The sequence below is a fragment of the Dermochelys coriacea genome, chromosome 4, assembly GCF_009764565.3.
Source record: "Dermochelys coriacea isolate rDerCor1 chromosome 4, rDerCor1.pri.v4, whole genome shotgun sequence".
Lineage (NCBI taxonomy): Eukaryota > Metazoa > Chordata > Testudines > Dermochelyidae > Dermochelys > Dermochelys coriacea.
This window is the reverse complement of record NC_050071.1, coordinates 140,416,249-140,433,655: the sequence shown is the minus strand read 5'-3', so window position 1 is coordinate 140,433,655 and position 17,407 is coordinate 140,416,249. Positions and strand designations below refer to the sequence as shown.

Genomic DNA, 17,407 nt, shown 5'->3' with positions numbered 1-17,407 from the left:
ATGCTGTTTTAAAAAAAAAAAAAAAAAAAAAGATAGGTCAAAGACCCATGAAGGTGTTGTCCAGTGCAGATTACATGAAGCCTGGAAATTCACCCAGGGATTACCTGTTAAGGAAAATAACGCTGGGATTATGGGTTGAAGAAATGCAACCGGTGACTAATCCCAGGGCAGAGGTCACCAGACATGTCACAGTTGATTTTTTGATGGCAGTTGATTTGAATCCGAGGGAATTTTAAAATGTGTTGAAAGGATTGAACAAAAATGTATTCACGCTGTTTACTAATCTGGTGAACCAAGTAACCCGGGACGAGGGGTTACCTGTTATGGATGCACTGGGTAGTTTGCCAATGAATGATGACAGGGGGAAGCGAGGTAAAAGAATGGAAACCGACAGTACCTTTTGTTAAAGCAATAACACATGCAGAACAGAGTGCTTATAAATCAGGATACCGAAAAAAACAACAACCCCAAACTCGTGGTAAAGAACAAAACACCCCACCCCAAGGAGGTAGAGGGTGAAATAATCAAAATAAGCCCCCAAAAGGAGTAAATGTGATTCAAAATATCGCTTGGAGGTATTTAAAATTAAGGAAAGTAAAATGGAAAACTTACTCATGAATTAATAATAAAAAAAATGCAAAGAATAAAAAAAAAAGTTTAAGGACAAAAAAAGGTTGCAGCTCTGGAAGCTGAGGGTTCAGAAACACCTGCTCTGTAGGGAAGCCCCGATGACAAGTTGCTCCCACCAGAAACGGGTCCTCAGGAGTGGGAAATGGTCACTAAATTAAAATGGAATTCAAATGGGAGGCCTAGGACAACTGTCCTTGTCAAAAAATAATGAACCCAAAGATGCCGTATTGAATAGTGGGGCTGGTGTAAATATTGTAAATAAAAGTTGTAATTTCACTCTATATGTGTCAGAAATTATTACAGCAGCCTTCTTTACTGGGGAAGGAGTGACAAAAAAAAGTATCATTCAGTAAAAATAGCTCTCCCCAGAGAAAGAGTGGGGGATTTTTGTTGTAAAAAACAAATGCTTCAGATAGATCAAGCGGCTGAGCCAGTAGTATTGGGAACTCCTTTTTAAAAAAGAAATCGGTTAGTTATGAATTTAACTAATAAAGTTCTGTGGCGTGTACTGGGCTGGGTGGAAAGCGTCCTGTCAGTGGGGTACGTTCCAAGCATATGTGCTGCAGAAGCAGTACAAAAGATTATATTGGATCGCCTTACTCTATAGCCTGGGGCACGGGTCACTTGCTGGAGGATTCTCTGCTCCTTGAAGTCTTTAAACCACGATTTGTGGACTTCAGTAGCTCAGACATAGGTGAGAGGTTTATCTCAGGAGTGGGTGGGTGAGATTCTGTGGCCTGCGTTGTGCAGGAGGTTGGATGAGATGATCATAATGGTCCCTTCTGACCTTAGTTTCTATGAATCTATGAAAAACCGAATGTGAGGGTAAAGGAGTTTCCCACTGTATACATGAAAAATAAAGCAAAATGTGGTAAAATCAAAGCATGTGTTAAAATCGTGGGGAATAAAGGGCCACCACAGAAACAATATAAATATCGTGTGCAAGCAGAGGCAGAATTAAAAAAAAATAATAATGAAGTCATTAGAACAACAGGAATTAATTAAAAAGGGAAATTCCGCATACAGTCGCCCAATTTGGCCCGTATTAAAAGCCTCAAAAAATTAAAAATTGACCGTGGATTTTAGACAAATTAATAAAGCTTCCCCCGCTTCGCTCCCCCCCATGGCACCAATAGTAGCAGATCTACCTCAAGGAATGGCAAAAATATAGGGGGGCCCTAAATGGTTCTCTTTCATAAATATGGCAAATTGTTTTTTTCGCCATCCTGTTGCATCCCGATTGTTGGGCCCGTTTTGCGTTTACTTTTAAGGAACAACCATGCTTATGAAAACCATTCCCCAGGGCCTCCTCTGTGCTCCGGCTATTGTGCACCAACATGTGGTGCGACTGCTAGATCAATTCTCCAAAAAGAATAAAAAAAAAAAAGTCTCCTATGTAAATAACATAGTGCGGGGGGGACCACGAAAAACGAGGTGACTGAGCGAACTAAAAAGGTGTTAAAACTCATTCAGAAAATGGGTTTCAAGGCTAAGGAAAAAAAAAAGCCCAACTAGTGCAGAAGAAGAAGAAGAAGAAAAATTATTTGGGGGTGACCCTAGGGAAACAAAAAATTCAGGTAAATCAACAAAAGGTAAAATTATTATTAAATTTACCCAGGCCAAAGAATTCTCATGCGTTAAGGGTGATGTTAGGAGGGTTTAACTATTTAACAAAACACATCTGGAATTTTGCTGCGATCACTGGACCCACACTGGTGGCATTTACTAAAAAATGTTTAGGGAGTGGGGCCCTAAACAACAACAACAAAAAAAGCTTTCTGTCGTTTAAAACAAGCCTTAATGCAAGCTCCAGCATTGAAATTCCCAGAGATAAACAAGCCGTTTGTAAGTAAGTTGGCAGCAACCCAACACAGTCTAGCAGTGGTATTGATGCAAAAAACTAATAAAAAGTTAATACCAGTAGCATACAAGTCTAAAAAATTAACCCCTACGAAGCAGCAGTTTGGAATCTGTGGGGGGAAAAATGGTTAATTGCTGTGTGGGCCATTGAAGCTTTTGCTTTGATGACCGGCACAGCCCCTACAAACATCTCACTCTCCCCTGAGGTATATTTTAATCAGAAAAATGGCAGGGAAAAAGTATCAAATACCAGAAGGGCCCAATGGACCTTAATGTTAACTAGCAAAAAAGTTACTTGTAAAAATAACAAACAAGCTGTAATGTTACCATTTGCCCTCCTGATGGAAGGAAAGAAGCATAAATGCCCACTTCCAAAAACTGAACCAAAGTTAGTTAAAAAAGCACCCTCAGTAAATAAAGTGTTAAGCCTCGGGACAAAAGGGGTGGGGGGAAAGGGTTGGTTTACAAGTGGTAGTTCATACCATAAGAACTCTAAAAAATGTACAGGATCTGCAGCTGCACAAATTGATGGGGAAGTTATTTCTGGTTCTGTAAGTATAACTTCAGCTCAGGGAGCTAAGGTCAAAGCTCTTAGTGATCTGCTTGAACAAAAAAATTATGTTGCAGATTTTCTTTGTCTATATACGTTCAAACTTTGTGGTGCAAGACCCTGTTATATTCCAAATTTATTAGAGCATAAGCTTTCGTGAGCTACAGCTCACTTCATCGGATGCATCCGATGAAGTGAGCTGTAGCTCACGAAAGCTTATGCTCTAATAAATTTGTTAGTCTTTAAGGTGCCACAAGTACTCCTTTTCTTTTTGCGAATACAGACTAACACGGCTGCTACTCTGAAACCTGTGTTATATTCCATTGAAAGTTAAAAAGAAAAAACATTGGAAAACAGCTGAGGAAACAAATGTGGTCCACATTTTTTTTTTTTGAGAATCTATCTATAATTGGCTTAAAAAAACCCAGAAAAATTAAAAGTAAAACGTATTAAAGGTCATCAAAAACAATAATAATTAATAAAGCGGATGCTTTAACTAAATTAGCAGCAAAAAAACCTTTAAAAGTTATGATAGTTACTAAAGTTCAAGCCATAAAACAGGAGGTTAAAGCTAAAGTGTGTGTGTGTGTGTGTGTATACACACACACACACACACACACACACACATACATGGTGGCTATGCAGTAAAGAAAAAAACGGAAAAGGTAAAGTGGGTACCTAACAAACCTCCAAAAAAAGTAAAAATTATTAACCTGTGTCACTCTATGGCCAAAGAAAGAACGTAAAAAACTTTGTTAAAACCTGCATAAGGTGAGCAGCAAACAAAAATAAACCACCGAATTCAGGACCCTTGTTGCACCAAAACATTTTGGGGCCATAAAGTAAGATACAGGTTAATTATATTAACAAATTGCCTGAAACCCAAAGGAAAAATCTGAATTTATTAGTAATAGTAAATTCCTTTTCCAAATGGGTAGAGGCAATGCCCACCAAAATCCTACTGCAAAAACCACTGCCAAAAGGCTGTAAAAAGTAGGGTTTAGTAAATATAAAACTCTGAAAGTAGTTAAATCAAATAATGGGGCTCATTTTGTTTAAAAAAAAAAATTAAAAGTTTATTAAAAGCCTTAAAAATAAAGCAACAATTACATATTCCCTATCAGCCTCAATTGTCAAAAATGGTAAGTAAATAAATAAATCAAACTATTAAGCTGTACGTAAAACAATGCAAAACACTGGCAAAAATTGGAACAATAAATTGCCAGTGGTGTTGGCAGCAATCCAAAGTAGTGATCGATTGGGTACTGGCTACCAGCCTTATCAAATTCTCTTTGAAGGGCTTATAAAATTGTGAAGCCCTTTATTGTACCCCAAAACAAACAAAAGATATCAATTACCCAATGGGTAAAAAAATTACCAATAAAACTTAAAATGTAAACTGACTAACGCCATTAAAAAAGCAAAAAACTATGTAAATTCTCATGTGGCTCAAAACAGTTAATTATAAAAAATCGAAAATAAAGTAATGTATTTAAAATTAACATAAAAAAATCATGTCCTGGAGTCTAAATGGGTTAAACCATTTTCCATCATTAGTAAAATTTCACCTACTGTAGTGCAAATTAACAAGAAGAAGGGAAGAAGAAAAAAAAAAAAAAGGGAAAGTGGGTCTGCACATCACAATTCAAGTTATGGCCTAAAAATTAAATAATGTTCCTTTCAGTTTATCTTACCGCCCCAAAAATAAATTAAATTTTAAAAAAGCCCAATTGCACCAGAGATTATCCTGTGCAGACTTAAAATTTAAAGTGTAAATACGGTGCTACAATTTTTGTAATTGGTTTCTTGCTTATGCTTGCTTTGCTTTGCATTTTGTGCTTTGTAAAAAAAAAAAAAAAAAAAAAAATAAAAAAAATGGTGGTGTGTGCGTTACATTTAAAAAAAACAATACTAATACCGGCGCCCGAGCAAAAAAACAGGTTAGTGTAAGTATGTAAAATAATATGGCCAAAAGCAGGGGTCCCCAACACGGTGCTGGCGAGCGCAGTGGTGCCCGCCAGGGCAGTTGTTTGCGCCTGCAGGACACCATGCTGCCAAAATGCCTCTCGGCGGCATTTCAGTGGCGAGGCTTCTTCCCGCTGTAGCATTTCGGCAGCGGGGTGTCTGGCGCCCACCCAGTCTGTTGGGAATGAGAATGTGATGTTCCCACAGAAAGGTTGGGGACCATGGGCCAAAAACATTGATTGTTATTCCAGTGAAATAAGGGCCATCCTCGTAATTCAAAAGGGATAAAAACGTGGTTTTTAGCTTTTTCTTGTTTTTTAAATATTTTAAAATATTTAGGGGTATATAAATATACATATAAAAGCACCTGAAAAATAAAGGTATAAATCAGAAGGAATGATACATTCAACTATTTGTGAAACAGAATGGGAAAAACAGGACCAAACAAAATCAAATGTAAAAAAAAACCTTTTGAGGTAAAATTTAAAACGGCAAAAAAAATGGTGAAAATGTAACATGGGAATATTTCAAGCCAAAAAATTTTAAAAAGCAATACGTACTAATTTAGTTATAATAAAAACAATCTAGATACAAGTACTTTAAACTCTACCTTTTAAAGTTTAAAATTTAATGTAGTCACCCTAAATGTAACTAGTAAACAAAAATCGGCTAATACTCATTTAAACTAAAATGTCAATGGCTCTTAAATTATCAAAATATGGTGTAATAGCAAATCCTTCTGTAATAATAAAATTAAGTTGCTTTAAAAATATGATCAGTTTTTTATGTTTGTTTATTAATATCAGTAAACAAAATTGCACCAAAATCATGGCAAACAAGCACCTATATATATAAGTAATCAAAGCCCCAACTATTGTAAATCAAACAATCTGGTTAAAAAAAGCGCAAGCAAAAGTAAGTGCACAACATCCGGAGTGTACGCCATATGCCTCTATTACAAGCATGGCAACAACAATAAAAAAAATGAAACTATACAAAATAAAAAGTGTATAAAAATATATCGTAGGCATTATTGAAGCTGAAGCTAAAATTTTAATCTCATTTAATATTAAAACATTACCAAAAAAAAGTCAGCTTTTGGTAAAATTTTGGGGGCTATACAAACACGTGTCAAAATTTTGATGCATTATCGGAACAAAAAATAAAAGGGGTAAAACTCCAGTTAAAACAAGCCCAAGCCTTAAAAATGTCTCTAAATGTAAATCTATTTGGTCTGTCTAAAATTAACAGTAAAACTGTACTAGCAATACAATGTGTACAAATGCAAACTTATAAAATACAATGCATTAAAAAAATGGTACTGTTAAGTAATGGGCAATGGCCTTTTAAATGGTTCAAAAATCCTCATATATAAAATCAACAAATTACAAAATATAAAAAAAAAAATATAAAGTAAAAAGGCAAAATGCTGTTACACAACAAAAAACCAGCAGCAGTCTCCTGGGTGCTGCCAAAAATTATTATTAAAAAGTTATGGCAAATAAAAATAAGTAAAACACACTTAATTGAAAAGAAAATGATAAATTAGTAAAATTTAACAAAACATTGTAAAAAGTAAAAACAAAGCAAATGGGTGTGGCCACAGCTAACTTGGTCCCTAAAAAAATGTCATTTAAACCATTCAAGCAAACAATGTATCATGCAGTATTTAACCTCTAATGGCATAACAGTGTTTAATTTAGGCAATGGGTGTATTTGTGTATTTTAAAAAAGGATAACAAAAAAAGACCCAGTTAAGTCATGTAAATGTAATGTAACAAAGATCGTTATTCATAAAATTATTTACCAACTTCCTCTATTTAAAAAAAAATTGTTTAAAAACCAAAAAAATGTAAACTGGTCCTTTTAATTTAAAAATACATTAAAAACAATAAAAATATTAATTGGTAAAAGCAAAAAAAATCAGGCAATATGCAAAAAATGTATCTATCTGCTCAGCTAAAAAAAATAACATAGTCAAATATTAAAATTAAAAAAATTTGGTAATTTCTCATTGGTATAATGTTTTAAAAAATGGTGTCCCAGCTCTTCTAAATTGAATGCTACATCCCATTGTTACATTATTTGCATTAATAATTTTGTTAACCTATGTTTATACTGCCAAATAAAAAAATAAAAAGTTTTAAAGCAAGTAATATATACAATTAAAGTGATGCAATAATTAATAAAAAGAACAGGAGGACTTTTGGCACCTTAGAGACTAACAAATTTATTTGAGCATAAGCTTTTGTGAGCTACAGCTCACATCATCGGATGCTCACGAAAGCTTATGCTCTAATAAAGTTGTTAGTCTCCAAGGTGCCACAAATCCTCCTTTTCTTTTTGCAGATACAGACTAACACGGCTGCTACTCTGAAACCTGCAATAATTAATGGCATTAATCATGTATCAAGAAGGGGGAATGTTGGGAGATATATAATATAAAAATCAATATACATTGTGATTCATATATATCCATGTAATATATTGTAGGTCATTGAGGCTTGGTATGAATGACGTGTGTTTGACATGAAAGCGTGTGTTGCAAGTTAGCAACTGAAGCAAGGACTTAAGGTCAAGGACTATTAGAATTCTTTGTGCAAAAACAATCTTATGTTCCAAGAAAAATACAGGGGGAAAAAAGCATTTAAAGTATTATATACCAACACTGTCTGGTATCTGCTTGCTCCCCAACCTGTAGAAAAACCTCTATTGCGGGTCTAACATTCCAATGATTAGACTCACAAATTGGTCCTGGGAGAGACGGGGTGACTGCGGGGTATGTAAAAGTCAACGTGAAAAGGACAGACACGTGGCTCGATGAAGCACGGTTGCCGGTGCCCTGTTCCTGAGTCACTGCCTTGGAAGAGCTCAGAGTGGTGGTTTTTATATAGGACTTTCCATATACAAAGCACATGACAGATATGAGCAAATGAATCCTCACCCCAAGGTGAGGCTTTCATCACAGGTGGGGAAACTGAGGCACAGAACGGGCCAGTGACTGCACAAGGACACAAAGCATGTCAGTGTCGGAGCTTGGGAGTTCCTAGCCCCCAGTTCTGAGGTGCTGAGAGCACAGGACCTCATCTCCCTCTCCCTCTTCGTGAGGAATCCTGCTCACCCACCTCAGCAGCTGCAACAGATCAAGTCCTGAGAACCCCGTTTCCTTTCCACTACTTCTGCCTTCGTGTTTGTCCTTCTCAGCCCTCTCAGCTCGGCCGCTGGAACTCACCAAGGTCACTTTCCCTTTAACTTGCCTTCAGTTTCACGCTGAGGTTCCCAGGGCCGCAGGGCTTGGGCTGCAGCCACCACCGGCGACTGCTCACTTGCCAGGCAAAAACACCCGTTTATTTGAAATTGAAAAAAGGAGTCGTAGCAGCGTGCCTGTCGCTGTGTGGTTCTGTAAGACCTCGTTTATGCGAGGTCCCTATTTCAGGCCGTGCGTATGCTGATGCCATCCCTTTAAACCAGTTGCGGGCGTAGCTAACCCCCCCGCCACACCCCCTTTGCATGGGAGCTGAGAATGGGACACCCAGCGCCTGATTCTTGCCTGGCTGTGAGTGGCCACTAGGGAATTCCCCTGGCTTCTGTAGGGGGCATGGTGGGGAGGGGTTTTGGCAGAGCGGGCCTCTGTCCTCCGCTGGCTTAGCATGTTAGGGCAGCTCCTTGGGTACTCAAGCCTTCGCCAGGCAGGGCAGACTAGACCTTGGGATCAGGGAGTTGTAACCGGTTCTCTTCCCCTCCCCTCTCCGGTCAACCTCAGCTGAGAATCGGGCCCAGAGATTTAGGTCGCAGGTTGTCAAAGCTGCACAGTGCAGAGGTCAGCTGGCCCTGTGGTTCTGGATCCTCCCGTTGGCTTTCCATTGCTAAGTCCCGTGGCCAGCCAGCTAAAACGCACGGACTCCTGTCCTGGCATTGCGTCGCCAGCCTGAGCAATGGGCAGTAGTGTCGCCCGGTAGTTACAGGAGCAGAAGTGGGCAGCTGGTCCCCAGCGTGGTCCCCGAGACGCTAATCTGAGGCCTCTGCTGTGCAATAGATCCAGACGCTGACCTGGGTGAAGCATAGGAGCAAATCTCCCGGCAGTTCAGTTCTCCACAAAGGAGAGGCCTGTGAACACTCATCCCTTGTCTGTAGGACGCGTTGGCGCAGCGAGGGTCCTGCTGCAGTGTCTGGGTGGGGCACCGAATAACAGGACGCTCCGCTAAGAGACAGGAACCCCTCCCTTCTGGCTGCATGAGCTGGAGGTACTAGCTTGGCAGGAAGTCGTTGAGGAAGATCCTCTCCTGAGGGTAGCTAACCTAAACTAATGATTTCTCACGCATGCACCGATGGCGTCGGTCTAAGCGCATTGCCGCTGCTGTGGTCAGAGTTCATTTGGGCCAGCGGCTGCTGAGGTCGATAGAAGTAGCTGCAGCCCCCTGTTGTTCCATGCGCAGAGCCCCTCAAGCCTGAATGCTCGGCATGGCCACCCCAGATGCCCCATCGTGGGTGATGGTAATGGGCACCATCTCTTTCGACCATGGCTGAAGTTATTGTGAGATCCACCCCCACCAGTCCCGTATAGTTGTCGAGCAAGGTCCCTGGGTAGCTTTGCTTAAGACGGGACTTAAATATGCCCTCCCGCCTAGCCTAATCCCTCTTTTGTTCCCCTCTCTCCAGTTCCTCAAACAGAATCGCAACCTGGGCCAAACAAAGCAGCGGATTCTGGAGATTGCCAACTACGTGGACAAGGTAACGCCCAGGTGCCCTTGGCAGAGCAGGTTGCTCTCTATCTGCGTGGCATTGCGTGTGTACAGCACCTTGCGTCCCCGGGCGCCAGGCTCACAGTGCTGAGACTTGAGCTGAGGACCCCACTCCGGATAGGCAAACCTTTGCCTTAGACAGCGCCCCTGGCCTATCCCTAAGGTTCCCGGTGTTGTTGTGTCTCGATTAAGTCACAGGGCCACTGAGTCTGAATCCTTCCTGCGCCATCAGCGTGGCTCAGGGCAGGAGCAGGGCTATGGCACCCCAAGCGAAGTGGCCAGCAGCCTGATCTTCATCTGGTCCCTGCCCTTTGGCCTGTCCAGTTTGGGTGGCTCCCACTGGCACAAGCCTTGCCACCGTGTCGAGGGTACAGACTGCTAGGGGGCTAAGGTTCAGCTCTTCCCTTAGGGGATCACTGCAGATAGGACTCGCAGTACCAGTGTGTCCTCGAGCAACGTGAGACCTGAACGCATGACGGCCTCTGCCCCATGGGGTGGGGAGGGAAGCGTGGCAGAGGGGATCTGAATCCAGAGGAGTCTGCCGGAGGCCCAGCTGTGAAGCACTGTTTGGTCGTCTTCCTCCCTTTCCCCCCCCGCTCAGTTTTACAGGTCTCTGAATATCAAAGTGGCCCTCGTCGGCCTGGAGGTGTGGACGGAGAGGGACCAGTGCATGGTCACCAGCGACGCCAACGCCACCCTGTGGTCCTTCCTGCAGTGGAAGAAGATGCTGAGGTCTCGGAAGAAGCATGACAATGCCCAGCTGCTGACGTGAGTCCCCTGGTTTCTCTGTGGGTGTCTCCCAAGGCGAGCGCTCTGCCACCAGGGCACACTAACATGAGCCCCCCCACCCCATCCCTTCTCGTTTCCGGTGCATGTCTGGACAGCGGCAGGACCTTCCGAGGGACGACCATCGGGATGGCCCCGCTGGAGGGGATGTGCAGTGCAGAGAACTCTGGAGGTGTGAGCGCGGTAAGGAGAAAGGGGTTCCCATGATCCCCTCGCTCTCTGGGGCACCCTCCTCCCCCCCCCCGGGGCTCCCTCCCACCTGCTGGGGTTAAGTCATTGCAGCTCCCTCTTCTCCTGGGCCAAGTTAGCAGCCTCCAGAGCCGGTGCCCGTGGAATCTGAGACTAGAACTGCCTGGCCTTGTGTTTCCTGAGCTGCTCGCTCCTCCTCCTGCCCAGGCCTTCTTGAGCAGCGTCAGTAGCTGTAGGAGCTTAGTGGATCTTGCTCCTCTGTCAGCTGGAGCCCTTTCGCTCTGTGGTCCGAGGCTGTGGTGCTTGTTCACAGGATGGCCAGATCCTGGGGTCCCCCTTGAGCTTTGCGACACAATCCCGCCATTGGAGCCTGAGCCCTGCACCCAAACGCCCCAGAACTTAGGGGAACTCGGAGCTGGGGTTGTATTTCATAAGGGGCTGAACCCCGATGCCAGATCTGACACCACCTCATGGGAAGCTCTGGGTCCAAATCTCGACACAGGAGCACAGGCCCTGATCTCTGACTCTGGCTCCGTTCCACATCTCGGTTCCCCATACTCCTCAGAGCTGGGATCCCAGGCGGAGAGCAGCCTTGAGGTGCCACGGGCATCCTCTGCTTTCCTCTCCATCGGGGGCACAATCCCAGCCCTTCTGAGCCAAGTGGCACCAGCTCTCTTACCAGGCCAAGCTGCTCTCCCCAGCCTGGATGGCGGAGGCCCTGATGCTGTCTTCGTCCCTCCCCTTCTCTGCACCAGGACCACTCGGACCTGCCGATCGGAGCAGCCGCCACCATGGCTCATGAAATCGGGCACAACTTCGGCATGAGCCACGACAGCGAGGGCTGCTGCGTGGAGGCCACCCCGGCTCAAGGAGGCTGCGTCATGGCCGCTGCCACCGGGTGAGAGGGTGTCGGCAGAGGGAACAGCTGCCCGCGGCTGCCCCGGGTGCATTGTTCATTGCAGGCCCCAGGGCTGCTGCCCTTACCAGAGTCCGGCATAGCGATGATCACCGGGTCTGAGTTATCACGGCGCGGCTGGTGCGTGTTTTACCGCTACCCTCCATTCAGGCCCGCACACACGTGTGGTCGCGTCTCTCTTTCCAGTGGCTGGAGGGTGTTTAACAGGAGCTGTTCTCCAGAGCCGGAGTCTCTGTTCGTTTCTGTGGTGAGGCGGGGCACGCTCTCCCCACGCTTGCATCGGGTGCTTTCGCTGACACCGGCGGTTTCTGTACGGACCCAGCCACAGAGTCACTGAATGGGCAAACTCACTAGCCGTTCCCCCTCTGAAGACCCAAGTTCCTGCTTCGCGGGTCTCCCCTGAAAGGGGTTTCTATCTATCCGCTGCTCCTGAGGCAATTCTGCACCAAAAAATTAAAAATTCTACGGACAATATGTGATTCGTCAAAATAGGCACAATACAGTCACATCGTTTTCAGTTACGTAGGTCAGCGTTTCTCAAACTGGGCTCTGTGGACCCATAGGGGTCGGCGAGGTCACTCCAGGGGGTCCGTGGGCCCCTCTGATCAACTTCCTTCCTTCCCTCCCTCCAGTGCCTCCTGCACACTGGGGAACAGCTCTTCAGCGATGTTCAGGAGGTGCTGGGAGGGAGGGGGAGGAGTGGGGGTGGGAAGAGGTGTGGTGGGGGTGGGGCCTTGGGGGAAGGGGTACAGTGGGAATAGGGCCTGGGGCTGAGCGGAGGCTTTGGGGGCTCTGAAAAATTTTTAAAATCAAAATGGGGGTCCTCAGGTTGCTAAAGTTTGAGAACCGCTGATTTAGGGACTCTGCAGGGGATCCAGGTGAAGGTGGTTGGGGCTCAGTGTGGGGGTCTGGGTGCTGGGGGAGTGAGGCTAAGTGGGGTGGGGTCTGGCTGCAGCTGGTTGGGGTTTGGTGGGATGGGGTTTGGATGTGGGGGGCTTGGTGGGGTGATCCAGGTGCAGGGAGGGTGGAGCTCGGCGTCAGGGTTCTGAATGTGGGGTGGTCCAGATACATGGGGGTTGGGAAGAAGGGGGGGCAGTTCCTCGTACAGTGACCCCTCCTCCCCACAGCTGGGGAGTGATTGGTGGAGGAAGCTGGGGTTCCTTGGGGAACTTCCTGCAGCCGGGGGACACTTCCAGAGGCAGGTCTGACTTTGACCTGGCCCTGGCCCTGGGGCACACAGTAGAAGCCACCAGCCATGGCATCCCTAGCCCTGCCCCTCCCCAGCTCCGGGCGCATCGCAATAGTGAGTGAGAGGGACAGAGAGAGCCCATCCCCATCCCCTGAGGTGGCGATTTATGTCTCCCCCAGCTGCTCCCGATACTCAAACTAGACCCACCCCCTGCTACCCAGGAGGGACGTGTGCATCAATTTTTCTGTGGGGAAAGAGTAAAATCTGTGGGGGACATTAATTCTGCGCTTGCGCAGTGGTGCAGAATTCCCCCAGGAGTAATCTACCTTAGGAACTTTTCTGGCTCCCATCACTGTAATACCTGAGCACCTCACAGGCTGCTTGCCCATGTACCCTGCTCTGGAGGACGCTTTGGTCATTACTCTCCAGTACTATGAAGTCTAGCTACAGGGCCTGTTTCAAAACAGGGATTAAGTGGGGGGATTAAGTGGGGCCTAGGGGTGGATATCACGCATGTGCATTGAAGACCCTGTGCTCTCTAATTCCCAGGCATTCGGGCTGCCAGGCTCACATGTGTAGGTGTCTTCTCTTCTCCCCTCGGAACTGCTTGCTCCGATTTAAATATCTCCCCGTCTTTCTCTCTCTCTCTCTCTCTCCTCCCCTCCGCAGCCACCCGTTCCCTCGTGTGTTCAGCTTCTGCAGCAGGAGACAGCTGGAGAGTTACTTCCACAAGGGAGGCGGGATGTGTCTCTTCAACATGCCCAGCACCAAAGACCTGGTGGTGGGCAAGAAGTGTGGAAATGGCTTCCTGGAGGACGGGGAGGAGTGTGACTGTGGGGAGCTAGGGGTAGGTGCCCTGGCTCTGCAAGGAGAACTGAGCCATGCCCTTGCGGGCACCTGGCACCCCATTATCTGCTGTGCCCAATACGGGGCAGTGCAGGGGCAGAACACCTCGTGGATGGAGGGGGAGTGAACAGGGGACAGAAGGGGGGGGGATTCAGTTCAATTCAGTGGGCTTTAGATCAGACTTTCTGACTCTGAGAGCTTACAATGTGTTTGTGCTGAACCTAGCACAGTGGGACCCGGATCTTGACGGGGCCTCTGGGCGCTACCTGTCGTCAATGAGAAATCAGTGTGAACCATGGCGAGGTTCTGGCCGAAGGCTGTTAACCCGGGGGTCCTCCTTCCCGCTCGCTAGGTAGGGCAAGTTGCGTCCTACCTTGTGCCTCAGTTTCCCCATCTGCAAAATAGGGGTAATGATACTGACCTCAGTGAAGTGCATCTTCCCCTAAGGAGGTCTGAAGAGCTATCTTGGAGAGGGGGAGGGTCCCCAGAAGCCAGCTCTGGGGTGGTGGTGGGGTGAAAGGAAATGACCAGGGTCAGCTTGAGAAAGGCCAAATAGCCAGCTGATCCCTGTGGCTGGCTCTCCCCGTACAGGAGTGCACCAACCCCTGCTGCAACGCACACAACTGCACGCTGAAGGCCGGAGCCCAGTGCGCCCACGGGGACTGCTGTCAGAGCTGCCAGGTAACCTCGCCCAGCTGGGCCGGGGGCTGGCCGGACTCGGTGCAGGGGGAGGGAGGTGGGAGCAGACGGCTCTGTGTAGGATTGGGTTTGAGGAAGAGAGCCCCCCTCTGGGCCTGACCCTCAGCAAGGGGCTGCGGATCCCAGCGTAATCCTCTTGCTCAACCTGTTCTTGTGTTGGCTCTGGAGGGCCTGGGTTCAGTCCCCTTGGCTACCACGATGGTGGCTCTTGCCCATTAGCCCTCCGATGGCCAGGAATCCCTGCTGACTGCTCCTATGGCTACCGCATGGGGCTGGGAGTCAGGAGGCCTGGATTTCCTGTCCTCGTCTGGCCCTGACCATGCTGCAGCGGCTGGGCCCTGCGGGGGGGGATCAGGAGGGAGTAGATCTAATCCCAGTGCTGATGGAGTGGTCAGTCCAGCGGCCAGTCAGCCTCCAACTCACCCCACTGTGGGCTCAGGGGACCAGGCTAACTGGTGTGGCTACGAGGGGGGCACGGCTAAAGGGTTTTTTGCGGCTGATGGGACCGAGGTGCAAATGTCTCTCTCCTCCTCCGGCTCTGGCAGCTGAAGACAGCTGGGACCATGTGCAGGGAGCCGGCTGGATCCTGCGACCTCCCTGAATACTGCACGGGGGCCTCGCCCTTCTGCCCCGGCAATGTGTACCTGCTGGATGGCTCAGCCTGCGCCAGCGGGGACGCGTATTGCAGCAACGGCATGTGCCTGACTCATCACCAGCAATGCGTGCAGCTCTGGGGCCCAGGTGAGCCCGGCTCCCTCCCATTCCATTCCTCGCTCCGTGTACAGGGCTCGCACCTGGCTTTGGCGGTGGGGAGGGACACACCAGACGGCTCCGAGCTTGCCCAGCCGTTGGCCTCTCTGTTGCCAGCCCTCGGGCCCAGCCAGTGCATCCGCCGACGTTCCCCTGCAGTCGGGTCGAGCCTGTGATGTTCAGGCCCAAGGGGCAGCGTGTTTCCAGGCTGGGGCCACAGCTCCCCAGGGCAGGTCTGGCTGCATTAGGCCTGGGGTGGGTGTTTGGCCAGCCCCCTCCCACCATATGGAGGTTCTCTAGCTCCTGTGTCACTGGGGTGGGCGTTAAACCCGCTCAGCCACGCGCCAGCCACCTCCACAAACACTGTGCGTGCTCTTCTGCTTGCATGGCATCTGTATCCCGGTGGTCCCTGAACTTTTTACTTCCTGGCCCTCCCCCCCGCCCCCCGCGAGCGGGGGCTGAGAGTGAGGCCGCAGCTCCGGGGGGGAGGGGAGACTGTGGACAGGGTAAGGGGGCCACAGCTGGAGCCGGGGGGGGTGGGAGCGGAACACTGGACATGGCCGGCAGCTGGGGCCTGGAGGAGGCGCTCTTTCCCTGCCCTCTGTGGGGCCTGGTCCAGGCCCCAGTCGCATCCCCCAGGGGAGTGTGCCCCACAGGGTACACTCTTTCGCCAGCCCTCAGTGCACACACGGCACCCCCCAGGCAAGACCCCACACACAAGACACCTGCATGTTGCGTTGCACCTCCGTGGGACATGCTGCCCACCCACCCTTCAATCCCAGTGCATGCTGCATGCGCACGCCAGGTGCACGCTGCATCCCCCCGCCCACACGCGCTGCCCACGCGCTCCGGCTCCGCACGCCAGTTCAGACACGCTAATGATAGGCAGCCAGGGCACCCTGGTCATCTAGGTCCGGGCGGAGCAGTGGGCCTTGGGGGGAGCCTGGCTCATAGGCTACAGATTAGCAGGTGTGAGACTTCGCGCTTGGCCTGTCCACTTTTCCCAAACCGATGGAGAATCTTCCCGTTACTGTGGTGTTAGTGCCACCTGCGGGACCGGGCTGTGTACTGCACAGTGCAGCAGGGGAAATGGCCCTGGAGACTGAATTCCTCCACGAAGCCACAGAGCAAAAGCAGCTCCTTTTTCTTCCCCCCGAGTCTCCATGCCGCCTCTGTGCAGCCTGGGTGCAAGCGCTGCCTGACGCCGGAGCTGCAAGCGTTTCTGGGGAGATCCCGCACCCCGGGCATTTCCAGCTCCGCATTGCAAACCCAAGGGTCTGTGTGAGCAGCTGAACCTCCAGAGGCTGCTCCACATGGCTCCAACCTCTGAGCCTTCCCACCCTCGCTCTGGCTTTCCACCCCCACAGCGTGGGGTCTGCACGCAGGATTGCTCAGGGCGCGTTGATTCTTCTCCCCTGCAGGCGCCTGGCCAGCTCCCGACGCCTGTTTCCAAGATGTCAACACAGCCGGCGACACCTATGGGAACTGCGGCAAGGACAGCCAGGGGCATTACGTGAAATGTGACCGGAGGTGGGCGCTGGGGATTCACACCCACACGTGTAACACACCAGCTTAGTGAGTGTGATCACAGCTCCCCCGAGCAGCTGGCTCCTGTGGTAACAGCCTGCTGCTCACTCCAAGCTCCTGGAGATCCCCAGCAGCTCAGGGGGAGGCCCCATGTGCTCCCGGTGCTGAAGATCTTGAGTTCGATCCTCACACCAGCAGCGTCAGTGTCTCGGCTTCCCTTAGCCAGAACCTCGTTTCTCCTTCCCTCCTTCCTGAAGGCCAGACTCAATTCTTCCTCCTAGCAGGTAGCATGGTGTCCGATTTCCACTTAGGCAGGAACAATCAGTTGCACACATACAAAATGGGAAATGACTGCCTAGGAAGGAGTCCTGCGGAAAGGGATCTGGGATCATAGTTGACCACAAACTAAATGAGTCAACAGGGTAACACTGTGGCAAAAAAAAGCAAACGTCATTCTGGGATGTATTAGCAGAAGTGTTGTAAGCAAGACATGAGAAGTAATTCTTCTGCTCTAGTCTGCACTAATAAAGCCTCAGCTGGAGTATTGTATCCAGTTCTGGGTGCCACATTTCAGGAAAGATGTGGACAAATTAGAGAAAGTCCAGAGAAGAGCCACAAAAATGATTAAAGGTCTAGAAAACATGACCTGTGAGGGAAGATTGAAAAAACTGGGTTTGTTTAATCTGGAGAAGAGAAGACTGAGAGGGGACATAACAGTTTTCAAGTACATAAAAGGTTGTTACAAGGAGGAGGAAGAA

General features: G+C 48.2%; 1 protein-coding gene across 4 annotated transcripts in view; it reads left to right on the top strand.

Moving 5' to 3' along the window:
* ADAM33 (ADAM metallopeptidase domain 33) overlaps positions 1–17,407 on the top strand; it is a 78,972-nt gene that overhangs the window by 49,124 nt on the left and 12,441 nt on the right. For all 4 annotated transcript variants that reach the window (XM_038399445.2, XM_038399446.2, XM_043512792.1 and 1 more), the window contains 8 exons: positions 9,665–9,736; positions 10,349–10,515; positions 10,632–10,716; positions 11,478–11,620; positions 13,497–13,674; positions 14,265–14,354; positions 14,918–15,113; positions 16,544–16,652. In XM_038399445.2, coding sequence (XP_038255373.1) covers positions 9,665–9,736; positions 10,349–10,515; positions 10,632–10,716; positions 11,478–11,620; positions 13,497–13,674; positions 14,265–14,354; positions 14,918–15,113; positions 16,544–16,652 — 1,040 coding nt within the window. The remainder of the gene's footprint in view (positions 1–9,664; positions 9,737–10,348; positions 10,516–10,631; positions 10,717–11,477; positions 11,621–13,496; positions 13,675–14,264; positions 14,355–14,917; positions 15,114–16,543; positions 16,653–17,407) is intronic.